At 29.7% G+C, this 24,265-nt stretch overlaps 2 protein-coding genes across 4 annotated transcripts; both read left to right on the top strand.

Annotated features, from left to right (window-relative positions):
• Positions 1 to 1,164: 1,164 nt before the first annotated feature.
• On the top strand, positions 1,165 to 3,544 carry LOC133297835 (uncharacterized). The gene is made up of 2 exons (XM_061497042.1): positions 1,165 to 1,240; positions 2,487 to 3,544. Exons 1-2 carry the CDS (start codon positions 1,165 to 1,167, stop codon positions 3,542 to 3,544), a joined length of 1,134 nt encoding a protein of 377 aa, XP_061353026.1.
• Positions 3,545 to 13,399: 9,855 nt separating this feature from the next.
• On the top strand, positions 13,400 to 21,915 carry LOC133297840 (uncharacterized). Of its 3 annotated transcripts, XM_061497052.1 has the most exons (3): positions 13,400 to 13,641; positions 17,007 to 17,148; positions 20,673 to 21,915. In XM_061497052.1, exons 2-3 carry the CDS (start codon positions 17,076 to 17,078, stop codon positions 21,725 to 21,727), a joined length of 1,128 nt encoding a protein of 375 aa, XP_061353036.1. In that variant the 5' UTR covers positions 13,400 to 13,641; positions 17,007 to 17,075; the 3' UTR covers positions 21,728 to 21,915. The 3 variants fall into 3 exon arrangements, 2 of the variants coding, with proteins under 2 accessions (XP_061353036.1, XP_061353037.1); XR_009749684.1 differs by lacking the exons at positions 17,007 to 17,148; positions 20,673 to 21,915 and adding an exon at positions 15,899 to 16,531; XM_061497053.1 differs by lacking the exon at positions 17,007 to 17,148.
• The last annotated feature ends 2,350 nt before the right edge of the window (positions 21,916 to 24,265 follow it).

Genomic DNA, 24,265 nt, shown 5'->3' with positions numbered 1-24,265 from the left:
TGTCCTCTTATACATCCTTATCTTTAATTTATTTTAATTTTTTACAGTATTTTATGGATAATTTTAATTTATCTTTTTTTTCAATCTTTTCATATATTTTATTTGGATTCATCTACTTCCGACCCTAATTAGTTTGGGATAAAATCGTCATTGATGTTGATTCTGTGAACAATTTTTCTTTTATTTCATGTGTGATTTAATTTGCCGCCTACATTATGTTTGTGGAAAGTCCAGAATGAATCATGCTTGGTAATTACTAACAACCCTTTTGTTTTACAAATCTTGCTTTTTAAAGTTATAATCTTTTTTTCATGGGATTCAGTTATATATTGTTAAGTTGCACTTCATAATTAAGGCAGAAATATTAGAGCAGCATAGAAGGAATGGCCAGACAATAACAATACTCTGATTTCGCATCAAATTCTTAATGCAGTCTGATTGCTAAGCATGTAAGCCATGTAATCAGAGTAGGTTGGATGAAACAGTGCACTACATTGGGAATTTTGTGTGATTGTGGAATCCCTCTTAGGCTAGAATGAAAATATGATATAAAGTATGTAATATTACAGGGTCCCTAACTTCTTCTTTTACTGCAGAAGACATTTTGTGCAGCAATTAATTATAATTATATATTATGGGTAGTATATAATTATAATATTGAAGTTGTTTTTCTCTCTCCGCCATGTCAGTCGACAGCCTAATGAGGAGAGAGAAAATATTTTTTAAAATTACAGCTATGTATTATCCATAATACATGATTGTAATTGATTACTGCACAAAATTTCTTCGGCAGGGAAATGAGAAGTAGATTTCCCAATGTTACATGGAGTTCAATGTTGGCTAGCACGAAAATAATACGATGAGAGTAGCCAAAATGAAGATGTTAGGGTTGATGTGTAATCATAAAATATTAAATAATATAAGAAATAAATTTTTTTGAGGAAGAGTTGTAATAGTATTGGTGGAACCGTGGAAGAAAAAAATAAAAGAACATAGATGGAGAAGGTTTGAGCATGTTGTTTGAAGACCAAACCAATAAATGCTATACTAAGGAAAGAAGTTTTAATGGAATTTATTCTTTTATGATAATGTCAAATATGTCCTCTTTATAAGAGGGTTTAGGGCTCAGTCATAGAGAGGTGGTGGGTGAAAGGAAAGTAGGGAATGGGGCAAGGGAATGATGAAGACGATGCCAACCAATGTAATGGTTCTGAGGGCCTGCCTCCAACTTCATCATCAAGTATGTTTTTATATGCCTATATACACATCTTTTAACATGTTGTTTTATTATCTTTATGATTTTTATGAAGACATTTTTAGCTATTTGATAAAAAAAATTATTGTAGCTCATTGCATGAGACTTCCACTGTTGTGGGGTCTAAGGCTTTTTCCGCAGCTGGAACCATGACCGGGTAGGTCACAAGATAGCAGCCTTATCATTGTGCCAATGCTTGTCATCTGTTTATCCATTTTCAATATCTAAGTTAAATTTTGGAAGTTTCAAATGTTTCATCTTGTTTGTTAAGGGTATGAGGGAATTTACTTGTAAATTTGAAATTTTGCAAGTTTTCAAGGTTCATATCCTTCCTCCATGTGTTTCATTATGTTTATTAAATTGGTTCATATACTTGTTGGGAGGGCCAATTAGTTGTGCTTGGGGGTTTTGTCTTATTTATTAAATTGTCATCAACATTTTTTTTAAGGGATTTGATCTTATTTATCAAATGTTCTTTGGGTAAAGTTATTCTGAAACTGTCACATGTTGATCTCATTCTCTATACCAAGTTGCACCTTTGCAAGAGCACTCGGTATTTTTTTAACTATTAGGAATGACTTTTTATTGTTGGTAAGTGGCAATGTTGTGTTAAGAAGATTCATCATTAGTTTGACTTGAATGTTTTAGTACAGCCAGCAACACTCAAGCTATGAGGGCGATTTTAACATTAAAGAATGAAAAAGAAATGTGTTAAGGGAAAAATATTCAATAGTGTCGTTGATCCAGTGAAGATTAATCTTGTAAATATATTTCCTGCTGCACTAAATTTGCTCTTGCAACTAAAACCTTTTTCACCTTGAGTACAGGAAAATCACATGGAAATGTTTATTCCCCACTACTTGTCTCTTCCTATTTTCTTTGGGAGTAGGGGTCAATGAAATTCCATGTCTATTGTTAATATCTTATGCTTTCAGTTATAATGCTATTTTCCATGTGAGGATGAATATATATATATATATATATATATATATATATATATATATATATATATCTTGTTTTCTATTTAGGAGCATCATCTTGAAAAGTGGAAAACAAAATATTCACATTTTTAAAATGAGAATGGTACATAGTTGTATTACATTTTGGACTTGAATATTGTTTAGGAAAATGGAGGAAGAAATCTTTCTTTATCTCCATTATCAGATAAATGAAAAAAAAAAGTTTACATATGCCTTTTATAGACGTTGGAATTCATTTTTGTGATACGCAGGCAAACTAATGAAAATTGAAGCAGAGAATGGTCAACTTCCTTGGGATGTGCTTGATTTCATTTCCAAGAAACTAGATTTTGATGACATCTTTCAAATTGCTGGAGTGTGCAAGAACTGGAGGACATTTCATAAATTTTACTTGAGAAATTTTAAATCGTCCCAAGCACCATTACTTGTTCTAACTTCTTCATATACTAAGAAAGCTTATTTTTTCTTTAGCATATCTGAACAAAAAGTTTATCACCCGAAGCTAGATTGCTTCAGGGGCTTATCCTATTCAGGGTCATCTAGTGGTTATTTAGTTATGGCAGGTGCTTATAAACTTCTGCTAATGAATCCTTTTACAAGAAGAAAGAAGAAGGTAATCAATACATTGGCCATTCGACATAATTTAGGTTATATGTGTTGCCAGCCCTTACTTGCTTTTGCCAAAGGTTCTGAAGAATTTATCATAGTGGTTTTGTGTAAACATTATAATAGTTTGCATATCTATCAATCTCGACATTCTTGTTGGGTTACTTATTCAACAATGGGATATCCATGGAAGGTTGTAGACTTTGTGGTTTTGAATAATACTCTGTATGCTATCACTGAGGAGGCCAAGATAGGGGTATTGAGCCTGAATTCTGCAAGTTTGAGATTTCTAGAACTGAAGAATACTCCCAATGTAACATCCTCAAGGCTTAACTTGGTTAGTAATAATGGTCAGCTTTTAGTGGTTCATTTTGTACCTAAGGTAATATTGCATGTGTACAAGATAGACTTGTCAGCCATGGAATGGATCAAGTTGGAAACTTTGGGTGACCTTGCATTGTTTTATGCTAATGGCAGAAGCTGCTATGCATTGAGCTACCCTTGTAGGTGGGGTTATGAAAGAAACTCTCTGTATTGCATTTCACCTTCATTAGAGAAATGCCAAGTATATTCACTGAATAGTAAACTGAAAAGATGCATTGTACCTAGTGGACTTCGTGCTCCTCCTAGATCAAGATTCTATTGGTTGGATTGGTGTTTTCAACATGTACATGAGGAGGTTGATTATTCTCTGGTTGAGTAACCTGTTACTTGACACCATGCAGCTAGTGACCTTGTGTTTGTACCTTGTTCTTTGTATTTCATTTTTGTGTGCTCATAATTCGACTAGACTGGAAAAAACTTGTGATGGTATCTAGTTTCAATAACTTTTCTCAGGTTGTTATTTGATTTTGGATTGCTGTTTACTTGGTAATTTCCTGGTTTATCTTCTATATACTCTGAAGTTTTTAGGCTTGAAAAGGCCAAATTTTTATGTTTTTTAACTTTGATTGAAAAGTCTTGATTCGATATTATGTTATTTAATTAAAATATCTGTATTAAAGTCATTTCAGAATTTAATTTAAGACATCGTTTACATGTTTATGTATGTAAACTGTAGGTCTGATAAAAGACATTGACATTGCACTTTATCAACTTTTTTTTACTCTTTTTTTTTTTCAATTTCCGTTGTTTTTTTTTTTAATTTCCACTTTATTTTTCTAATTATCAAAGTAAATATTAATATCTTTGTGTAAATTTTTTTTTTAGTCCAAAAAAGAAGAAAATACTTGGCATGCATATCCACCAATTAAGTGAATAAATGTGTTTATCATTAATAATCGTGTTTTAACTCTATAAAAATGAAACTTTGATTTAGTGTAGACAATTTTTTTTTTTTTTTGTATTTCTTTTTAGGCTGATTGACAATTGCCCGTTTTAAAAAGAATTACCATTTTGCTCCTCTTTGTAAATTATATATTAATTTTAACATTTTACGAAGGGGGAATCTGTGTCTCATGTTACATAAGATAATTTTGTTTCATGTAACACATAAAAAAAGTGGATATTAATGACATTTTATGTGTGTATGAGATAATTTTGTCTCATGCAAAATGAGAAATATATTTTTCTTTATCAAAATTATATTAATTTGTCCTTATTTAATCACGTTTGATTCACAATTTCTTAAGTATTTGATTTACTTGAGTAAATACTAGTGTATTATCCGTGCGTTGCACGAAAAAAAAATCAATTTGTTTCTCTCGTAAAAATTAAAGCAACACATAAAAGTATATTGCTGTTTTTTACCTTGTCATGTGGTTATTCAAAAATTACAAAGTTTGAGTCAACTTCTTTCAGTATTTCTCAGAGATGAACTTTCATTTAGAAAGATCAAATTTACAAAATAATAATACATAAATATTTTTTTGCAAAGATTTGTGTTGTTAGTATTTGGAATTTTTCAAATTCGTATTTACAAAAATTAAAATCAGAATTAGGAATTTAATTATAAAAGACGAAGAGCGAAAATTTAATTTAATTATAAAAATATGTTGGCGGGCTGGTCCTCCGGACCGAGTGCAGTTTGCAACCTCTAATTGTCTGCATTATATACCAACATGTAATACGTTTTTATATTTATCCAAACTTTAAATTCTTATAGTTGCATATAATTTTTTATATTTTATCTCAGATATGGACATTCATTTATTACAATCAGATTTATAAAATAACAATAAATAATTATTTTTTTGCAAGGATTTGTGTCCTCCGTATTTTGAATTTTACAAATTTGTATTTACAAAAATTGAAATCAGATTTAAGAATTTAATTATAAATGAAGAAGTATGAAATTTTAATTTCATAATAAAAATAAGTTGGAGGGTCGGCCCTCCGAGCCGAGCTTGGTTTGCTACCTCTAACTATCAGCATGTAATAGATTTTTATATTTATCCACAAATAAGGCTCTTATAGCTGCGTCTAGGTTTTTATATTTTATCTCAGAGATAAACTTTCATTTATTATAATTAGATTCACAAAATAATAAGAAATAATTATTTTTTGTAAGGATTTGTGTCTTTAGTATTTAAAATTTTACAAATTTATATTTACAAAAATTGAAATAAGATTTAAGAATTTAATTATAAAAGAAGAATATGAATTTTTTTTATAATTATAGTGAAATTTTAATTTAATTATAAAAACTTGTTGGCAGGCGGGGCGAGCAGGCCCTCGGGCCAACCCCAGTTTGCAACCTTTAACTATCAACATTTTATGTAAATAATAATTTTTTTGCAAGGATTTGTGTCCTTAGTATTTTGAATTTTAATAATTTATATTTACTAAAATTGAAATCAGATTTAGTAAATTTTTTTTTTTGGTAATCGATTTAGTAATTTAATTATAAATGAATAATGATGAAGTTTTAATTTAATTATAAAAATAAGTTGGTGGGCTGACCCTCCGGGCCTGACCCAGTTTGTCACCTCTAACTATCAGTATGCATGTAATATGTTTTTATAATTATCAGCACAAAATTGTTCTTATATTTGCATCTACATTATTACATATCTATATTTTTTACAATTGCCTTTAAAACGACTCTTCGTAGTCTATGTATTTGTGACATATATAAGAGATAAAGAGTTGAAAAAAAATTGAGTTCGTACGTTTAATATTCTATCAAACACTTTATAGTTGAATAAGGTAATATTAAAAGACCATTTGTTAGTTTAATTACATAATAATAAATATTATTAATAGGCTTACCAAAATATTATTAATAGGTTTAACAATTTTTGACGCAGAAAGTTGTGGTATTATTAATAGGTTTAATAATCATCTATGCAAAAAGTAGTATGATATTAATATAGCTATTTGACAAACAAAATTTCAAACTTTTTTCCCCACCTATGAAGTTTAGATTTCAAATTTAATTTTTTTTTTATAAACTATAAATATATTTTTATAATTTTAAGTAGATTTTTTGGTTAATCTATATTTTTATTATATATGTCCTTTTTCCACTGCAGAAACATTGAATGCTGAACTCTTTCCCCACCTATCAAGTTCAAAATTCTAATTTAAAAAGTTTAAATTTTAAATATTAAATATTTTCTCACCCAATATATATAATAATAAATTTTATTAATAGACTTAATAATTTTTCATACCAAAACTAGTGAAAAACATCTATGGAAAGTTGTGCACTTTTTCCATGTAATAGCTTTTAGTTGTTCATTCACGACATAGAAAATTGTGTTAATTATACTCTTGCAATAAAAAAATGAAAGTTCAATTTCTTTCTTATATAATAGATTAAAATTTTCATTTTTATAGTTATTAAATTTTTATAATTTTTTATAATTTTTTTTACAGAATGATTGATGTCATTTTATTTTTTATTTAAATTTAAAATTTAAATTCTTTTGTATTAATTTATGATTTTCATATTTTTTTTTAAATTGGTTATACATATATATTCAAAATGTTTATGTTAAATATTTTCTAAAAACAATATTTGTATGGAATTTTTTTCTCTTTTTGTACTACTTTTTTACGTTTAAATTTTAATAAATATTCTTTTAAAGTATAAATTCGTCATTTCTTATTTTTTATTTAATTTTAAAATTTAAATTATTTTTTTATCAACTATACATATATTTTATAATTTTTAATAATTTTGTTTAATCTATAATTTTATATTAAATTCAAATTTCTTATATAGATATCTTTTTACCATTATAGAAATATTAAATGCTAAACTATTTTTTCACTTCTTAAATTCAAAATTCAAATTTAAAAAATTTAAATTTTCAATATTAAATATTTTTCCAACCAATAGACATAATAATTGATATTATTAATAAGCTTAATAATTTTTCATATAGAAAGTAGTGGAAAACATGGATAAAAGAATGTGCACATTCTCCAAGTAACAGTTTCTTGCAGTGTTATAGGCCGGTTCGAACCGAAAATCGGTAATCCGGTGGTGTGACCGGTCCGGTTAACAACAAGGATCATATATGCAAGTGAACCGGTGTGAACTGGTGTGAATCGGGTTGAACCGGCCGGTTAGTGGTTAAACCAGTGACTCGGGGGGTCAAACAAATCAACCGTGGTGAACTTTCCTAAATTTCTTCTGGACATCTTCAAGATCTGTGATAGACAAAGAAGAAGAATACTCCATCGATGTGATAGGTGAAGAAGCAGAAAAGTAACAAATTTAGATCCATGGCAGCAAAAAAGAACAGGGGAAGAATGAGACTGAGAAAAACCCCGACGGAGGAGCCAAGAAAGACGACAGACCCATCCCTGTCGTTTTTAAATTGGACATGCATTGCAAAAGATGTGTCAAGAAGGAGCTGTTCGCCATTTCAACGGTACTACCATCACCAATCAGATCTGGATTGAGCTGTTCACCATTTCTTTGTTCTAACCATAGAAGAAAAAGAAACAAGGAAGAATGGAAAAAGGGAGAGAGGGGAAAGCACTGTGCTTTTTGCGCTGATGTGAACAAAGATTGAGTCTTTTGATTTTCCCCCAAAGTTAATTACAGCTGGATGAGTTTTTTAATTTTCTATAAATAAATTATTTATTTATTAGTATTTGAGTAAAGTCCCTTTTGGGTCCCTAACAAAAAATACGATTCCCACTTTAGTCCCTTACAAAAATAAATTAGTCAGTTGGTCCCTAACAAATTCAAAGTGGACCCATTTAAGTCCTTTTGAGGGACTAATATGGCTCTTTTTTGAATTTGTGAGGGACCACAATTTCAACTAAATGGATCTATTTTGAATTTGTTAGGGACAACCTGACTAATTTTTTTTGTAAGGGACTAAAGTGGGGACCGTGTTTTTTGTTAGGGACCAAAAATGATATTTACTGTTAGTATTTAGTACATGATGGAAGAGTGCCCCTCGGTAACGTCAATTTAATTAGTCCATTTATTAGTACATGAATGGAAACTGAAAGGGTTGATTTAAAAAAAGAAGAAAATTTAATAATTTTTAAATGAGTTTTATATTTTCATATTTTCTTCCTTTATTATTTTTTCTTATATATATATATATATAGGGAAAATATTTTCTCATGTTGCATAAGAATTTAATTCTCATGGTATGACTCCTTCGATTTTCGTGCAAAGCTTTTCTTTTTTTCTTTTTCTAATAAATGTAGGGCCCACCACTAGTTGAGTCATGCAACATGAGAAAATCAAACCCCATATATATATATATATATATATATATCCGGGTCATGCGGTTGAACCAGTGACCCACTGGTTGAACCAATGACCCAGTGACCTAATACTCTGACCGGTTCGATAACTGTTTTTATAACATTTCTTGTTTTCATTTATGGCATATGAAATTGTGTTATTTATACTCTTACATGAGAAGAAGGAAAGTTTAATGTGTTTGTTATATATTAATTTAATTTTTTTTCTAATAATTAAATTTTAATATTTATTTTTGCAGAACGATACATGTCATTTTTTATTTTATATTTAATTTTAAAATTTATATTCATTTTTTTTGGTAAATAAATTTATATTCATTTATTTTCATTGTGTGTATTCTTTTATATTTATAACATATAATGAACAAATATGAGTTGATACAAAAAAGTATTCTACTAAATCGAATATTTGGTGAATTTAATTGAACTGCATTTAATATAATCAAATATTTTATTATTTAAACAAAAACATAATTAAAAAGTGTATATATATATATATATATATATTTATATTTATATATATATATATATTAGAAACACGGTCATAAGAAAAAACGTAATTAGAATACTCTCTTTAATCAAATTTCAATTTTTGATAATTTCAGTTTATGCTTTATACTCTTTTCCCACCTATCAAGTTCAAAATTAAAATTTAAAAAGTTTAAATTATAAAAATTAAATACTTTTCCCCCAATAGATATAATAAATAATATTATTAATTGATTACCAAAAATATATATTATTAATTGGCTTTACAATTTTTCATGCAAAAAGTAATGAGAAACATTAAAATAGTCTGTAAAATACTTAATGACAAACATATTTTTACGATACAAGAGTTGGATGGTCAGTGGTCACTGAATGGTCATTTGTTATTATAGGGATTAAATTTTTATATTTTATTTTATACATAATGATAAATGTAATTTTGTTTATTAATTACACATATTATTTGAAAAATTAATTTTTTTATCTTTTAATTTATAATTTTTAGATTAGATATACACATATATATTTAAAATATTTATGTTAATTGTTTTTTAAGAAAATACTTGTACAGATTTTTCTCTCTTTTGGTAATAATTTTTTAAGTTAATTTTTTTATTTTTGTTATAGTATAAATGTGGTATTTCTTATTTATTTTTTGCATTTAAATTTTATAATTTATATTTTTTAACAACTATGCATATATTTTTAAATATTTTTTCATAAGATCTATAATTTTATATTAAATTAAATTTATTATATATATATATATATATATATATCTTTGCACTTCAGAAACATTAAATGTTGAATAAATGCTAAAAATTAAATTTAAATTTAAATTTATTATTATATATAGGTGAAATTTCATTATTATAATATATGATTGTTTTTAATTGATCGAAAAAATTAGCCCAAATAACATAATAATAAAATTTATTAAACCTAACCATAAGAATATATTTTCAAATAAATATATAATAATACAGTTGTCTATCACTAAAAAATGTTGAACTTTTTTTTCACCTATATCAATTTAAAATTCGACTTTCAAAAAAGTAGTGGGATATAAATAAAAATATTTGCAACCAATTAATGCTGAACTCTTTTTCCACATATATCAAGTTTGAATTTCAAAATTTAAAAAATTAATATATTAATCATAAAAAAATGAATATATATTTTTTAAAAAATTACTTGTACGAAATTCTTTTCTCTTTTTGTATTATGTTTTTGAATTTTTTTAAAAAAATCTGGAATATTTATTTTTTTGTAGAGGAGGTTGGTTTCAAGGCTAATTATGATAAATTTAATTATAAGATAAAAAGCTTCATATGCCTGTATTATATTTTGAAATTGAAGAGCCATCAATTTCTTTGCTAGTTCATATTCTGAATATGAGCATGCAAAACAGAGCTTTTCAATGCCTAATTACATTGAATTAAGCTAGACACTTATACAATAGACACAAACAAAATTTAAAAAAGTAGAAAGATAAATTAATAGTGATAATTAAAGCAAAAAATTCCTAAAAGAAAAATTGCTTTGAAACTATGTTGCTGGGTTGCACTGGTCTAGCATTTGGCACACTTCCAACATTCTTTGAAGAAATAGAAGATGGTTTTATGAGGGTCAAATTAGTATCATCCCTATCCAACTCATCACTCCCATCATCACGGTAAGAATATTTGTCAAGAGCAAACATAAATTAAAGAACAACAACAATAATGCGAAACAAATTATGTATGGACAGGAAAAATAGAAGGGAAAACTCATCTTGCTCTTTCAGAAATTAAAGATAGAAAATAGAAGAACTTTAAGATAAAAGAGAAATTTTTACGGTGTTGAATTTTGAGATGGTGCCCAAAGTGCACATATAACACACATGAGAGAAGAAGAGAGAACTTCCTAAAAGGCCGAGATGATCCACGCATTATGCCATTGCTCATTGCTTGTTGTATACTTTTGTTTCTTTATTGCAGCTTGTAGATCTTTCCAAAGAAGGCTAAAGTCAAATATTTAGTCATTTAAAAGTTAAGACATTTTATTATATCATCTCATTCATTCATGATATTAGATTATGGAGAAAATACTTATAGAAGAAAAGCAGATAAAGAAGAATGTCGTACCTTCCTCTGAGGAAGTATAAAAGCACATATCCCAGTGATTCCAAATCATCCCGTCAGTTTTGTTCTCCAACAAAGCTGCGAAAAAAAACAAAAAAAATATATTACATGTTCATGTAATAGAACAACAATTTGAGAAGATGAAGAAGATAAACAGATAGATAAGAGAAGAAATATATGCACATAAGCTAATTATCAAATTTGAGAAGATGAAGAAGATAAATAAGAGAAGAAATATGTGCATAGAAGCTAATTACCAAATGAAAAAAACCCAATAACACATATCCTATTTATACACAAAATATTTGCGTTTTTTACAAAATATTTTTGTTTTTTTAAGGATTATTTTTTAACAAAATAATATTTTTTTATGCAGCATTAATAGGATTAACAATTACCCATGTAGAAAGTAATGGGATAATGTCTACAAAAAAAAAGAAAGAGAATAGTAAATGAGCTGTCTGCCACCAACAATTGTTCAAATGTTTTCCCACCCTTTAAAATTTAAATTAAAAATTAAAAAATTCAAATTAAAAATTAAAAATTAAAAATTGAAAATCAAGATTTCAGAAAACAGTGAGATATTATTAATTTGGAAATTTCAATGCAGAAAGTAGAGGGACATTAAATGAGTTATCTGCCACCAACAATTGTTAACATATTTTCTTAATTGAATTTAATTACAAATTTGATTTTATTTAATATTTTCTTTTTATTCTTTTTACCAAAGAAGGAAAGGTTTTAAATATTTTGTAGCGTGAACACAAAGCTGAAATTGAAGGAGAAAACGACACGTCAGCATACTTGTCAAAGAATGAGTTTCTTTTCTTTTTATTCTTTTTATTTGCCAAAGAATGGTTTCCTTTAAAATATTAGATGGGTGATATGCTCGAGTAAGTCATGAGAGAAGTGAATAACTCAAATTTGGATCCACAAATATTGTTTATTCAAATAAGTTCTAAAGTCTTCTACAAACAACATGTACTTGGGATGTCTGCTTGTGACTTGTGAGTCCAGGGACAGTTCTCATTCAATTCAAGCTATCAAAACATGATTTTTTGTTGATAGAAATATTTGGTTAATAAATTTGAACTTCATAAGTGGGTTCGCGATTCTAAAACAATCCCCATCAATAAACATTTGAAAGCCCCCCTTTTTTTTTTCTGGATAAATAAACATTGGTAAACTATTTTTGCATATGTGCCCTTCTCTGACGCTTGCATCTTTTCCAGTATTTTGCAGATCCATTCCTATGACACGTCAGTCCTCACAGTTTTGTTCTAGGACAAGGAGACACTTATTAGTTAATGAAATGGGAAGAAGAAATCAAAATTCAAACTAACGTAGACATGAATAATACGATAATAGATCTATGTAAGGGAAAAATATTTATCCTTTTAAATTACACAATTTATATTTTTTCACTCTCATAAAGATATGAGACTGACGCCTTTATTTTTTTTTTGTTAACTCTCTCACCTCCTTTATCTATCTATTTTTCTATCTTAAAAGGACATAACTTTATATCTTTTGAAATGACACACACTTTATTCATATGTAAATATTTGAAAAACTCTCCAATTTTATGCCTTCACGGGGGAATTTTTTTTTTGGTGCTCCAGGTCTCATATCTCATGTGGTCCTTTCATTCAAGAAGTGACATTTGGACAAAAAGTTATTTTTTATTTCTTCTCTCTTTATTGGTAGTATGATTTTGATTAGTCTAGACCATTGAATAAATGGTAGTCCACGCCCATTAAAATTCTTCTCCTAAGGCTGTGATAAATTTACGAGTTTAATATTTTTTATATTATATAGATAAAATTATATTTTATATATATAAAAATGTATGTACGAAAAAATGAGCGAAAAAGATAATATAATTTCACACACTTTATATATGTATTGAAAATAAGTTTTATCTACTATAACAAAAAAAAATAATTAGACCCTAAATTTATATTATACAACCTATCTATTAACAATAGGTGAGATTTAAGAAACCTTTCTAGCACTTTCAAGCTCCACCCCCAATATATAGTGTTTTTACATATTTCTAATCTTCTTTTTATTTTCAGTAATTGAAACTGAAAATTATGTTAACATCTATTATCGTTTAATAAATTATTCTAAGTTTTTCTAAAATAAAAATAAAAAATCTAATCTTTGTAAACTGATTTTATTTTTTGAAGTTAATAGTTTTCTATTTTTTTTTAAATTTATTTTAGAGTTTGTGAAAGAAGAAAATAAAAATGGCCATGCAGAGGAACAAAAACCTTAAAATTTCAGTGATCTTGCTTTGGTTTTTGATTTTCCACCACCATGTCTGAGAATTCTCCTGGTTCTCGATTCTACTCCAAAATGGGGTTTTCCTTCTCCTTTAAGTGCACTAACGACACTGAACTTTTCTACCATTTGAGAAATGTCCGTGAATGAAACACAAAACCATGGCGGTACCTGTAATCCTTAGCATCATGATGGTGTTTCAAAATCTGCATTACAATAGAAGGTATGTACCTTAATTGGCATATTATTCAGTGAACAATTTTTCTTTTATTGCATGTGGGATTTCATTTGCTGCCTACATTATGTTTGTGGAAAGTCCAGAATGAATCAAGCTTGTTAATTACTAACAACCCTTTTGTTATTACAAATCTTGCTTCTTGAGGTTATAATATTTTTTTCATAGGATTCAGCTATATATTGTTAAGTTGCACTTCAAAGTTAAGGCAGAAATATTAGAGTAACAAAGAAGGAATGGTCAGAAAATATTCGGTGGTTTTATTAACAGTACTCTGTTAGTGCATCAAATTGGTGGTGTATGAATACATGAAGTAATCTCTTATAATCAAGGAATTTCTGGCCCATTTCATATTTCCAAATTGTTTTTATTCATACCCTACCCCCTCAAAAGGAAAAGAAAAATAATTTCCAAGTTGTAGCTTCAGATTATCAAGTGGGACTGGGGCTGGTGCTGGTGAAAACCCTCTTATTTAGGGTTTGCTGCTGTAAGCTCAAGTACAAAGTGTTGGAGCATTTACAGCCTTTTTAAATAATTTTTCTTTTTAAATTTGTAAGTTACCCTCATCTCAATGCCGTTTCATTGATCGAAGGATAGAAACCTTGAGTGCTTATTTTTAGCAAATACCTTTTTATTTATACAATCACCAGTTTAATGCTTGAAACGTAATTCCATTTGGGTTGACAAGAATTAATTATGATTTACAAGTGAATTTCAAGTGATTTGCTGCAAGGTCTCTGTTAGTATTGTGTTTACCTAAGAAACTCTAAAATGTGAGCAATTTGTTTGAGAGAAAACTTCCATTGACTCAATTTTTGTACAGATATATAACAGTGTTTTAACTTTCATGAAATCTTGTAATTAATACCTTACTGGTAATTTCATATGGAATTTGTTTATTTACATTAATGTTTATACTTACAAATCTAATCTATATTTGCCACCGATTTTTCGTTGCAAGCTAAATTGTATTCAAAGCTTTTATAAAAATATAGTTTCTTATCATTCTCTAAAAGATGTTATAAACTTAATGCTTTGTTTGTCTTTAAGCAAGTATTTCATAATTGTGTTTTTATTTGGTTACATATTATTTATCTAACTTTCCATGATAAATTTCCACGCAGAAATAAATTTTCGCGTTTGTTTGATGGATATTTAAATTCTTTTTCTAATTTCCAAGAAATAAACATGCATTGCTGGTTGGGGCATTGCACGTCTTGTGATAGACAAGTGTGGACCCAAGGGAGTTGAGTAATATTTGTGTTTTTGGGTTGGATTGTAGAAGTAATGAAGATCAATAATCCCTTGTGGAGTTTGGCAAAATTGAGTTTTACTCAACATAGGGGTGTGAATTATTCTTTCAAATTAAAAATTGAATTTTCTTATGTTGTTAAATCCAATTTTTAATTGAGCCAAACAGGACCTAGTGATATATTTAATTATTTTTTACTTTTAAAACATATATAATTTGGTGGTATATTCAATGCAATAAAGTTGCAAATGATATCGTGTTTATTGATGAGACTAGGGTTGGTGTTAACTCTAAATTGGAATTATGGTGAAGCGCATTAGAGTCTAAAGGATCTTATGTTAAGTCGGAGTAAGGCTACTTGGAGTGTGCATTCGCCACGCCAAAAGGAGGAGATCATGAATTTGTGAATATAATAGGATAGGAGGTAACTAAAAAAAGGTGCATTTAGGTATCTAGGATCGATCTTTCGAAAGGGGAAAGTGATTGACAAGGAAGAAATCCATAGAATCAGAGTGGGTTGAATGAAATGGCACAACGTATCGAGATTTTTGTGTGATCACTAGGCTAGAAGGATAATATGACAATAGTATGGTTTGCAATGTTATACAGAGTTTAATGTTTGCTAGCACTGAAATAATATGAGCATAATATGGGAGTAGCGGAAATGAAGATGTTTAGACGGATATGTGATCATACAAGGCTAAATAATATAAGAAATGGAGATATTTGACGAAAAGTTTGAGTGGTATTGGTGGGGGGAAAAAAACGTAGATTGAGATTGTTTGGGCATGTTCTTTGAAGATCATTAGATGCTCTGGTATAAGAATTTTTGTTACCGTGATAGTGACATAAAAAAGGAAGAGATTGACAGAAGCTTATTTTGGGGGAAGTTATAAACTAAGTTTTATTGAAGTGGAAATACATTGTAGTGGGTTTAGATATTATTCTTTCTTATTTATTATTTATTTTTCCTTAATTTGTTCTTGCTTGTAGATGGGTTCATCGATTGCCATCCTGAGCTTGTTTGAGAAAAATGTGATATTGATGTTAATAAAAGGCAATTAATGTCACTGAGGTGAGGCACCTTAATTGATGAATGCATCTTGCTCAGCCGTGCAGCAAAGTACACGCCTCAAACACTTTAGGCACGGCTTGCTGGTTCAGGCGAGGCATGCCCTTTAACTTTCTTCTGTAGCTGTCAAAAAAACTCAAAAATCACAATTACAAAATAGTTGCCCTACTAGTGAAGCTGAAGAGGGTAAGATAGTCAGCAAGGAAGCATGTCAATTACAACATAGTTCCCATACTGGTGTTGGACTTGGACATGTGATGTTGGATACTCCTCAAACAAACACTTGTTGGATACTTCTAGTCTACATACTACAGTATTTTAATGTTATTTTTGAATCATTGTTAAAATTATTATACTAAATCTGAAAGACTTGTGCTAGTAAAGAGTAATGAATATGTTGTGATGCTTATATTTTAAGCAAAGTTGACTGTGTTAGGATTTGTATTTATATCATAAATATATATCTTTAAGATTTGTGTTTTTATGTTGGTCATATATGAATTTTGTATGTTGTACTTTAACTGTGTTGTGTCCTTTCTCTTTTTGTTTAGAATTTGCCATGTTCCTGCGCCAGTGTTGTTTTATATGCATGCTTCCTACATAGTCAGACTAAAAAGTAAAAAAAAATAAAAATCACTCTCCATTATACCCCTGATTAGCGAGGCTGGGGCATAGTCAGACTATTAAAAATAATTAGAGTTCAGTCTTTTAGATTCTTAGCACTAAGCATTTTACTGTTTTGAAAATTTTATTTTTACAATGAATGTTATGCTTGATTAAGTAATTTGTATAATTAATGCAAAATAGTCAAATAGTTTATTATTATTATTTATTTATTTATTTATTTTAGTGGCAATGCCTTTCTTTATTGAGATATATGTCTTTTTGGAACTTTGCTTTTCACATTGTCAAATGTGCTTTTGTTTCCAAATTTTTAAATTTTCGATATTTGGAACCAATAGAAGCCCACCGTGGTCGTGTTTTCTTTGTATTTTATTAAGAGTGTCAAATTCGCCCCCTTTATAAAAGGGTTTAGTGCTCATTCGAAGAGGCACAAACAAAGGCAGTGAGAGGTGGTGGGTGAAAAGAAAGTAGGGTATGGAGGAAGGGAATGAAGACGATGCCAACCAATATAATCATTCTGAGGGCCTGCCTCCGACTTCATCATCAAGTATGGTTTTATATGCCTATCTACCAATCTTTTAATTTAGTTAATTTTGATGTTGTATGCATCATGTTTTCATATCACTTCTGTATATATGTTCTAAATTGATGCATATGAACTCTTAACTTGTTTTTTTCTATTATTATCTTTATGGTTTTTCTGAAGACTTTTTCACTCTTTGATAAAAAGATATCGTGGCTCAGTCCGCTGTTGTGGGGTCTATGGCTTTTTTATTACCTTACCATTGCGCCAATGCTTGCCCTCTGTTTTTCCATTTTCGATATCAATGTTCAATTTTGTAAGTTTCAAATGTTTCATGCTTGTTGGGAATGAGGGAATTTACTTGTAAATTTGAAATGTTGTAAGTTTTAAAGGTTGTTTCTTTTAGATGAAGAAACAAGTGATTGAGATTGATTTTAAAATTCACGAATTATTTAGTTACCTAATTAGAGTTTGAGTAAACCCCGAAACTCATCCTCCAAAGATATAAGCATCGTCGTGTTAGTCCTCAAAATATTTGTCATCGATTTAGTCCCTTAATTAGTGTCATCATTAAAATGGTCCTTCTTTGTTGGGTTGAGAGAAATGAATGTTACAGTATCCTAATATAGAGACTAATTTGATGATAATTTTCATGATTAAGGGATTAAACTGTGACACATTGCTTATTCAGGAACTAATTTGACTTGGAAAAATCTTTAGGGGATCAAGGTGATGACACTTTGCTTTATAAAGGAACTAATTGATGACAAAAATATGTCAAGTACTAAACTAATGATACTCGTATCTTTGGAGGACAAAATGTTGATTTATTTTTGAAATTGAATAAGTTTTCAGGTTCATCCATTTTATTACGTCCATGGGAAACTAATTGTGACTAATATTGCCCGTGGGAGCTTCATGTTGTTTTAACAGTCCTTTCAATTATTTCTATCACTTCTCATCTTAATTTTTTTTTCTTGTCATAGTTTAAAAGTTTGATGTGTTTCCAAACGATCATGTAGAGGGTTAAGGTGGAGCCAAGAACTTCAAATTGGGATGGCTAAGCATTAAATTGCATGAAATATTTTCAGAGAAAAAAAAAAGTAAAATGAAGGTGTTGAGGCTTGGAGCTGACATTACCCCACCTGCTAGCCCCTTTGCATCTGTCCTTGATTGACATGTTTTGTAACTATGATGTCCTTACAATATCTCTTGTTTTGTGTGAGTATTTAACAGGTAGATGCTAGTCCTTCCTGAGCTTTTATGGTGGTGTAATAGGGGTTGGTGTCTGTTCGAAACTCTTTCCATCATCTTGATTTATGCTGGTGATAGCAGCCATCATAAATGTAGAACTCTCTTTTAGTCTGTCTTAAGGCTATTGACGGCAGCAATATTATGATCTTTGCACTAAATTTGGCCGCAAAAGGCATACTATAGTTACCTCCACAATCAGCAAACTGTTTCTAATTGTAGTACAATTTTGAAGGATTTTTTTAATTCTTGTATGAGTATGATAGGACTACACCCAGCTTTTGACCTTGAGGACAAGGTGAAAGCTTTGAGGAAAGTATTGATAGGACTACAACTATTATGCGGGTTTACACTACAAAGGGCCGTAGAGGATTGGCCCCTTCCCATAACTCCCCTTTATCGGGGGAAGCTGTTACTAACTGCTCGAGAGTGAGAGAAAGAGTTATGTAGCGGGAGAGTGGTGTTTATTGGAGAGGGTTTTTGTTGTTTGAACAACAAGAGACACAATGCCTCTCAAATGCTCTGGAATTACATTTTCTTTTTCTTTCTGATACTTTTGTACCTTTCATATTGATATCATATCGGTATCAGCCATGGCTATACAATACTCTGTTTCTTTTCTTCACTTTTTTCCTTGAATTCACTCGAATCCTATCTGAGCACTATACTGTTAATGTCAAGATTGCTCATCATATTATACAGCACTGGGACCAAAAACTTATTTAAATTGATTGCTAAGCAATACGATCATACTGGGTTTCTTCACATACTCAGCTCTTGGCTCCATATTCCTCTCAAGTTCTAAAGCTTTGGTAGCTAACTCCTACTGCAAACAATTTCTAGTTCTCTTGTCATTCTGTTCTTTTCCTTCATGCTCTATGTTTCCTTAAGAATGTATGATGTTTCGAAGCTATAGCATACTTTCCAGTCCATGCACTATAACTTGTCTATGAGCTTAATGTGGTTTGTGTTTGCTAATTATATGCTAGAAATTTATGGATGTGAAATCATTATAAATCCTTGCTACTTATCAAAAGCTTCAGAAATACCTTAATTGTGTTTCGTTTTGTTTATGCTTTCTAGTTAAACAGTCTGCCTTCTACTAAGGAAGTCAGGTTTCTTGCATTAATTTACTCTCTCTTCCTGTTGAGGGAACTGGGAGGGCCGATTAGTTTTGCCTGGGGTTTTGTCTTATTGATTAATTTGTCATCAACATTTTTGAAGGGGTTTGATCTTATTTATTAAATGTTCTTTGGGAAAAGTTATTCTGTAATCGTCACATGTTGATCTCATTCTCTATACCTGGTTCACCTTTTCAAGAGCACTCAGTAATTTTCAACTATTAGGGATGACTTTTTATTGGTGGTAAGTTACAATGTTGTGTTAAGTACTTTCAACAACGGTTTGACTTGAATGTTTTCTTACAGCCAATAACAATCAGAAGCTACTTGATGCAATTGTGAGATTAAAGAATGAAAAAGCAACTGTGATAAGGGAAAAATATTCAATAGTGTCTTTAATCCTGTGAAGAATAATCTTGTAAATATATTTCCTGCTGCACTACATATGTACATGCAACTAAAACTTTTTCACCTTGTAGGTTATTCATATACCTTTTTTTCTTTGATAGCATAAATGGTGTTATGTGTTTGTCTTCAACCCTTCAGTAATTCCACTCATTGCTTTTTGAAGTTGCCTATCCACTATTTCATTTTTCAGTTTCACTAGAATTCTAGTGTCACACATGACTACTGGAAAATGGAACTTATTGAATGCAATTTTCAGTTTTGTTAGTATTCTAGTGTCACGCATGACAATTTCAGTTACATTATACTCAAATTGTATTCCTGATAGATTTGTTTTCTCCCACATGACAACAAGAAAATCACATGGAAATGTTTATCCCCCACTACTTGTCTTTTCCTATTTCTATTATTCCCTTTCTTTTTCCTTTTTCTTTGGGAGTAGGAGTCAATGAAATTCCATGTCTATTGTTAATATCTTATGCTTGCAGTTAGAATACTATTTTCCATGTGAGGATGAAAAAAGATAGATCTTGTTTACTATTAAGGAGCACCAACTTGAAAAGGGGAAAACAAAATTTCACATTTTTAAAATGACAATGGTACATAATTGTATTACATTTTGGACTTAAATATTGTTTGTGAAAATGAGAAAAGAATTTTTTTCTTTATCTCCTTATCTCCCTTAAAATTATCATATAAATGAAAAAAGTATATGAATTCCTTTTATAGACATTGGAAATCACCCATCATTCTTATTTTTGTGATACGCAGGCAAACTAATGAAAAAGGAAGCAGTGAAAAGTCAACTTCCTTGGGATGTGCTTGATATCATTTCCAAGAAACTAGATTTTGATGACCTCTTTCAATTTGCTGGAGTGTGCAAGAACTGGAGGACATTTCATAAAGTTTACTGGAGAAATTTCATGTTGTCCGAAGCACCACTACTTGTTCTAACTTCTTCATATGCTAAGAAAGCTTATTTTTTCGTTAGCATATCTGAACAAAAAGTTTATCGCTCAAAGCTAGATTACTTCTGGGGTTTATCCTATTCGGGGACATCCAGTGGTTATTTAATTATGGCGGGTTATGATAAACTTCTGCTAATGAATCCTTTTACAAGAAGAAAGAAGGAAATCAGTACGTTGGCCATTCAAGGTATTTTAAATTATTATTATATCCATCCCTTGCTAGCTTTTGCCAAAGGTTCTGAAGAATTCATCATAGTGGTTTTCTGTAAAAACTATTCGAGTTTGCATATCTATCAGTCTCGACATTCTTGTTGGGTTACTTATTCAGTATGGGGAAAGCCATGGAAGGTTGTGGACTTTGTGGTTTTTAATAATACTGTGTATGCTATCACTGAGAAGGCCAGGATAGGGGTATTGGGCCTGAACTCTGCATGTGTGAAATTTCTAGAACTGAAGAATACTCCCAGTGTAAAATCCACAAGTCTTAAGTTGGTTAGTAGTGATGGGCAGCTTTTAGTGGTTCATTTTGAACCAAAGGAAACATTTGATGTGTACAAGATAGACTTGTCAACCATGGAATGGATCAGGTTGGAAACTTTGGGTGACCTTGCATTGTTTTATGCTAAGGGAAGAAGCTGCTATGCATTGAGCAACCCAGCTAAGTGTGGATATGAAAGCAACTCTCTGTATTACATTTCCCCTGTATCACGAGAATGCGAAGTATATTCACTGAATAATGAACTGAAGAATTGCATTGTACCTAGTGGACTTCGACCTCCTCCTAGATCAAGATTCTACTGGTTGGATTGGTGTTTTCGACGTGTACGAGAAGAGGTTGATTATTCTCTGGTTGAGTAACCTGTTACTTGACACCATGCAGCATGTGACCTTGTGTGTTTACCTTGTTCCTTGTATTTCCCTTTTGTGTACTAGTAGTTTGACTTTGACAAAACTGGAGAAACATGTGGTATCTAGTTTCAATAACTTAGGTTTTTATTTGACTTTGGGTGGTTGTTTCCCTGGTAATTTCCTGGTTTATCTTCTATATTCTCTGAAATTTTTAGGCTTGAAAAAGCCAACAAATTATGCTTTATGAATTTCATTCAAGTCTTAATTAGATATTATTTTATATAATTGAAATGTCTGTATTAAAGTCATTTGAGCATGTAATTGAAGACATCGTTTACATGTTTTTGTAGGTAAACTGTAGGAGTGTAGGTCTGATAAAAGACACTGATATTGCACTTTATCACCAAATTTTTTGTTTCAATTTTTTCTATTATTTTTTATTATTATTATTTTTTAATCATCAAAGTAAATATTAATATCTTTGTATAAGATTTTATTTTATTTTTAGGCATACAAACGCCACCAATTGAGTGAATGAATGTGGCATATATCATTAATAATCGTGTTTAAATTCTTTAAAAAGGTAACTTTAATTTAACGTAGACATATTTTGTTTTATTTTTTTTTCTTTCATGTTAGTAGACTGAAATTCAAAGAGCATACTTTTCATAAATGAGTTCATACTGTAAATAATAGACATAAAAAGAATAAAGAACTTGGCATGTGTCTCGAAAACATTATTGTTTCTATTATGTTTTTTTTCTTTAAATTACAATTAGAAAGAAGTTAAGTTTTTAATTTTCTGTTTTCAAAAACATATGAGACGTATATGTTATAATTTCATAATTATCATGTTAAAGTTAAACTATCCACAGTTAATGTGATGAGGAACTAAAGTGATATACAGTGAATTTTTAATGGGTAAATATATGAGTCAACTCATGAATTTTTTGTATATTCCATAAGGGAAAAAAGTGTCATTTTAAATGACACACTTTATATTCTTTCACTCTCACAAAAAGATGGGATCCACATTTTTAATTTTTTTTTTCCTAAATTACAATTAGAAAGAAGTTATTAAGGGCCTGCTTGTTAACTGTTTTGTAAAACAGTTTTTTGTTTTTAAAAACAAAAAAATAAAAGAACTTGATTGAAGAGACTGTTTTCACTCATCGTGTTTTAAAAACCGTTTTTGTTTTTTGGTTTTAGAAATAGAAAAAGCAAAACAACTACAGGGTGTTTCCAAGGTTTTTGGTAAAGTGCGGTGACATTTTTGTAAATAAGGGGATTCATTAACGGCATTTTCGTAATTAGATCGATTTTTATTTTATTTTACATTATTTTGCAGTGGCAATTTTGTAAATACGAGGATTCATTAATGACATTTTAATAAATAACTACATCTTCTTTATAACTTTAAAATTAATCATATTTAAACAAATTTTATTGTTTTTTTACTCTCAAAATTAATTTTCAAACTTCATTGTTTTAAAAACAAAAAAATAAAAACACATTCAAACACACCCAAAGTTTGTGTTAGTCAAGCGAGAAGGGATCTTAAACTGAATTATTATTTTTTTTTAGGTAATGATTTTCTATTTTTTTAATTTATATTTTAAAAAAGGCCATGCAGAAGTGATCTTTCTTTGATTTTTTTATTTTCCACCACCCTGTCCGAGAATTCTCCTGGTTATGGATTCTACTCCAGAATGGGGTTTTCCTTCTCGTTTAAGTTTACAAACTACGCTGAACTTTTCTACCATTTGGGAAATTTCCGTGAATGAAGAAACACAGAGCCCTGACGGTACCTGTAATCCTTAGCATAATGGTTTTTTTTTTTTTTTTTTCTGTTTAGTTCAAAATCTGCATTGCAATACAAGGTAAATACCTTAATTGGCATATTATTTAGTGATCAATTTTCCTTTTATTTCATGTGGGATTTAATTTGCTGCCTACATTATGTTTGTGGAAAGTCCAGAAGGAATCAAGCTTGGTAAATGGTAATTACTAACAACCCTTTTGTTATTTCAAATCTTGCTTCTTAAAGTTATCATTTTTTTTTTTCATGGGATTCAGTTATATATTGTTGAGTTGCACTTCAAAGTTAAGGCAGAAATATTAGAGTAACAAAGAAGGAATGGTCAGACAATATTGGGTGGTTTGACTAACAGTACTCTGTTTTTGCATCAAATTCTTAGTGTAGTCTAATTGATAAGGATGTAAACCATGGAATCAGAGTAGGTTGAATGAAATGGTGCACTGATTGGGATTTTTGTGTGATTAAAATCCCTCTTATGCTGGATAGAAAATATGATAGAACAACAGTAGGTTCTGTAATGTTATATGGAGTTCAATCCTTGTACATGGCCTTACCCTTATATACTTGCAAAAAGACTATTTCTTGGATTCGAATTCGTGACCTTTCACTCACAAAGAGGCTGTGTGTTCATACAATGGTGCAGTGATCGGGTTTAAGCATGTTGTTCGAAGACCAATAAATGCTCTAGTAAGAAAAGAAGTTTTTTTATTGAGATAGCGCCGTAAAGA

The sequence above is a fragment of the Gastrolobium bilobum genome, unplaced genomic scaffold, assembly GCF_033153095.1.
Source record: "Gastrolobium bilobum isolate Gb01-03AN ecotype WA unplaced genomic scaffold, APGP_CSIRO_Gbil_v1 utg16124, whole genome shotgun sequence".
Classification (NCBI taxonomy): Eukaryota; Viridiplantae; Streptophyta; class Magnoliopsida; order Fabales; family Fabaceae; genus Gastrolobium; species Gastrolobium bilobum.
The sequence above is the reverse complement of the archived record's forward strand: the minus strand, read 5'-3'. Positions and strand labels throughout refer to the sequence as shown.

Excerpts from the sequence above, each read along its gene's own strand:
- LOC133297835 (XM_061497042.1), top strand. The coding sequence starts at position 1,165 with ATGGGGCAAGGGAATGATGAAGACGATGCCAACCAATGTAATGGTTCT. Across the intron at positions 1,241-2,486 it reads GCCTCCAACTTCATCATCAA|GCAAACTAATGAAAATTGAA; the intron begins GTATGTTTTTAT and ends TGTGATACGCAG.
- LOC133297840 (XM_061497052.1), top strand. The coding sequence starts at position 17,076 with ATGGAGGAAGGGAATGAAGACGATGCCAACCAATATAATCATTCTGAG. Across the intron at positions 17,149-20,672 it reads GCCTCCGACTTCATCATCAA|GCAAACTAATGAAAAAGGAA; the intron begins GTATGGTTTTAT and ends TGTGATACGCAG.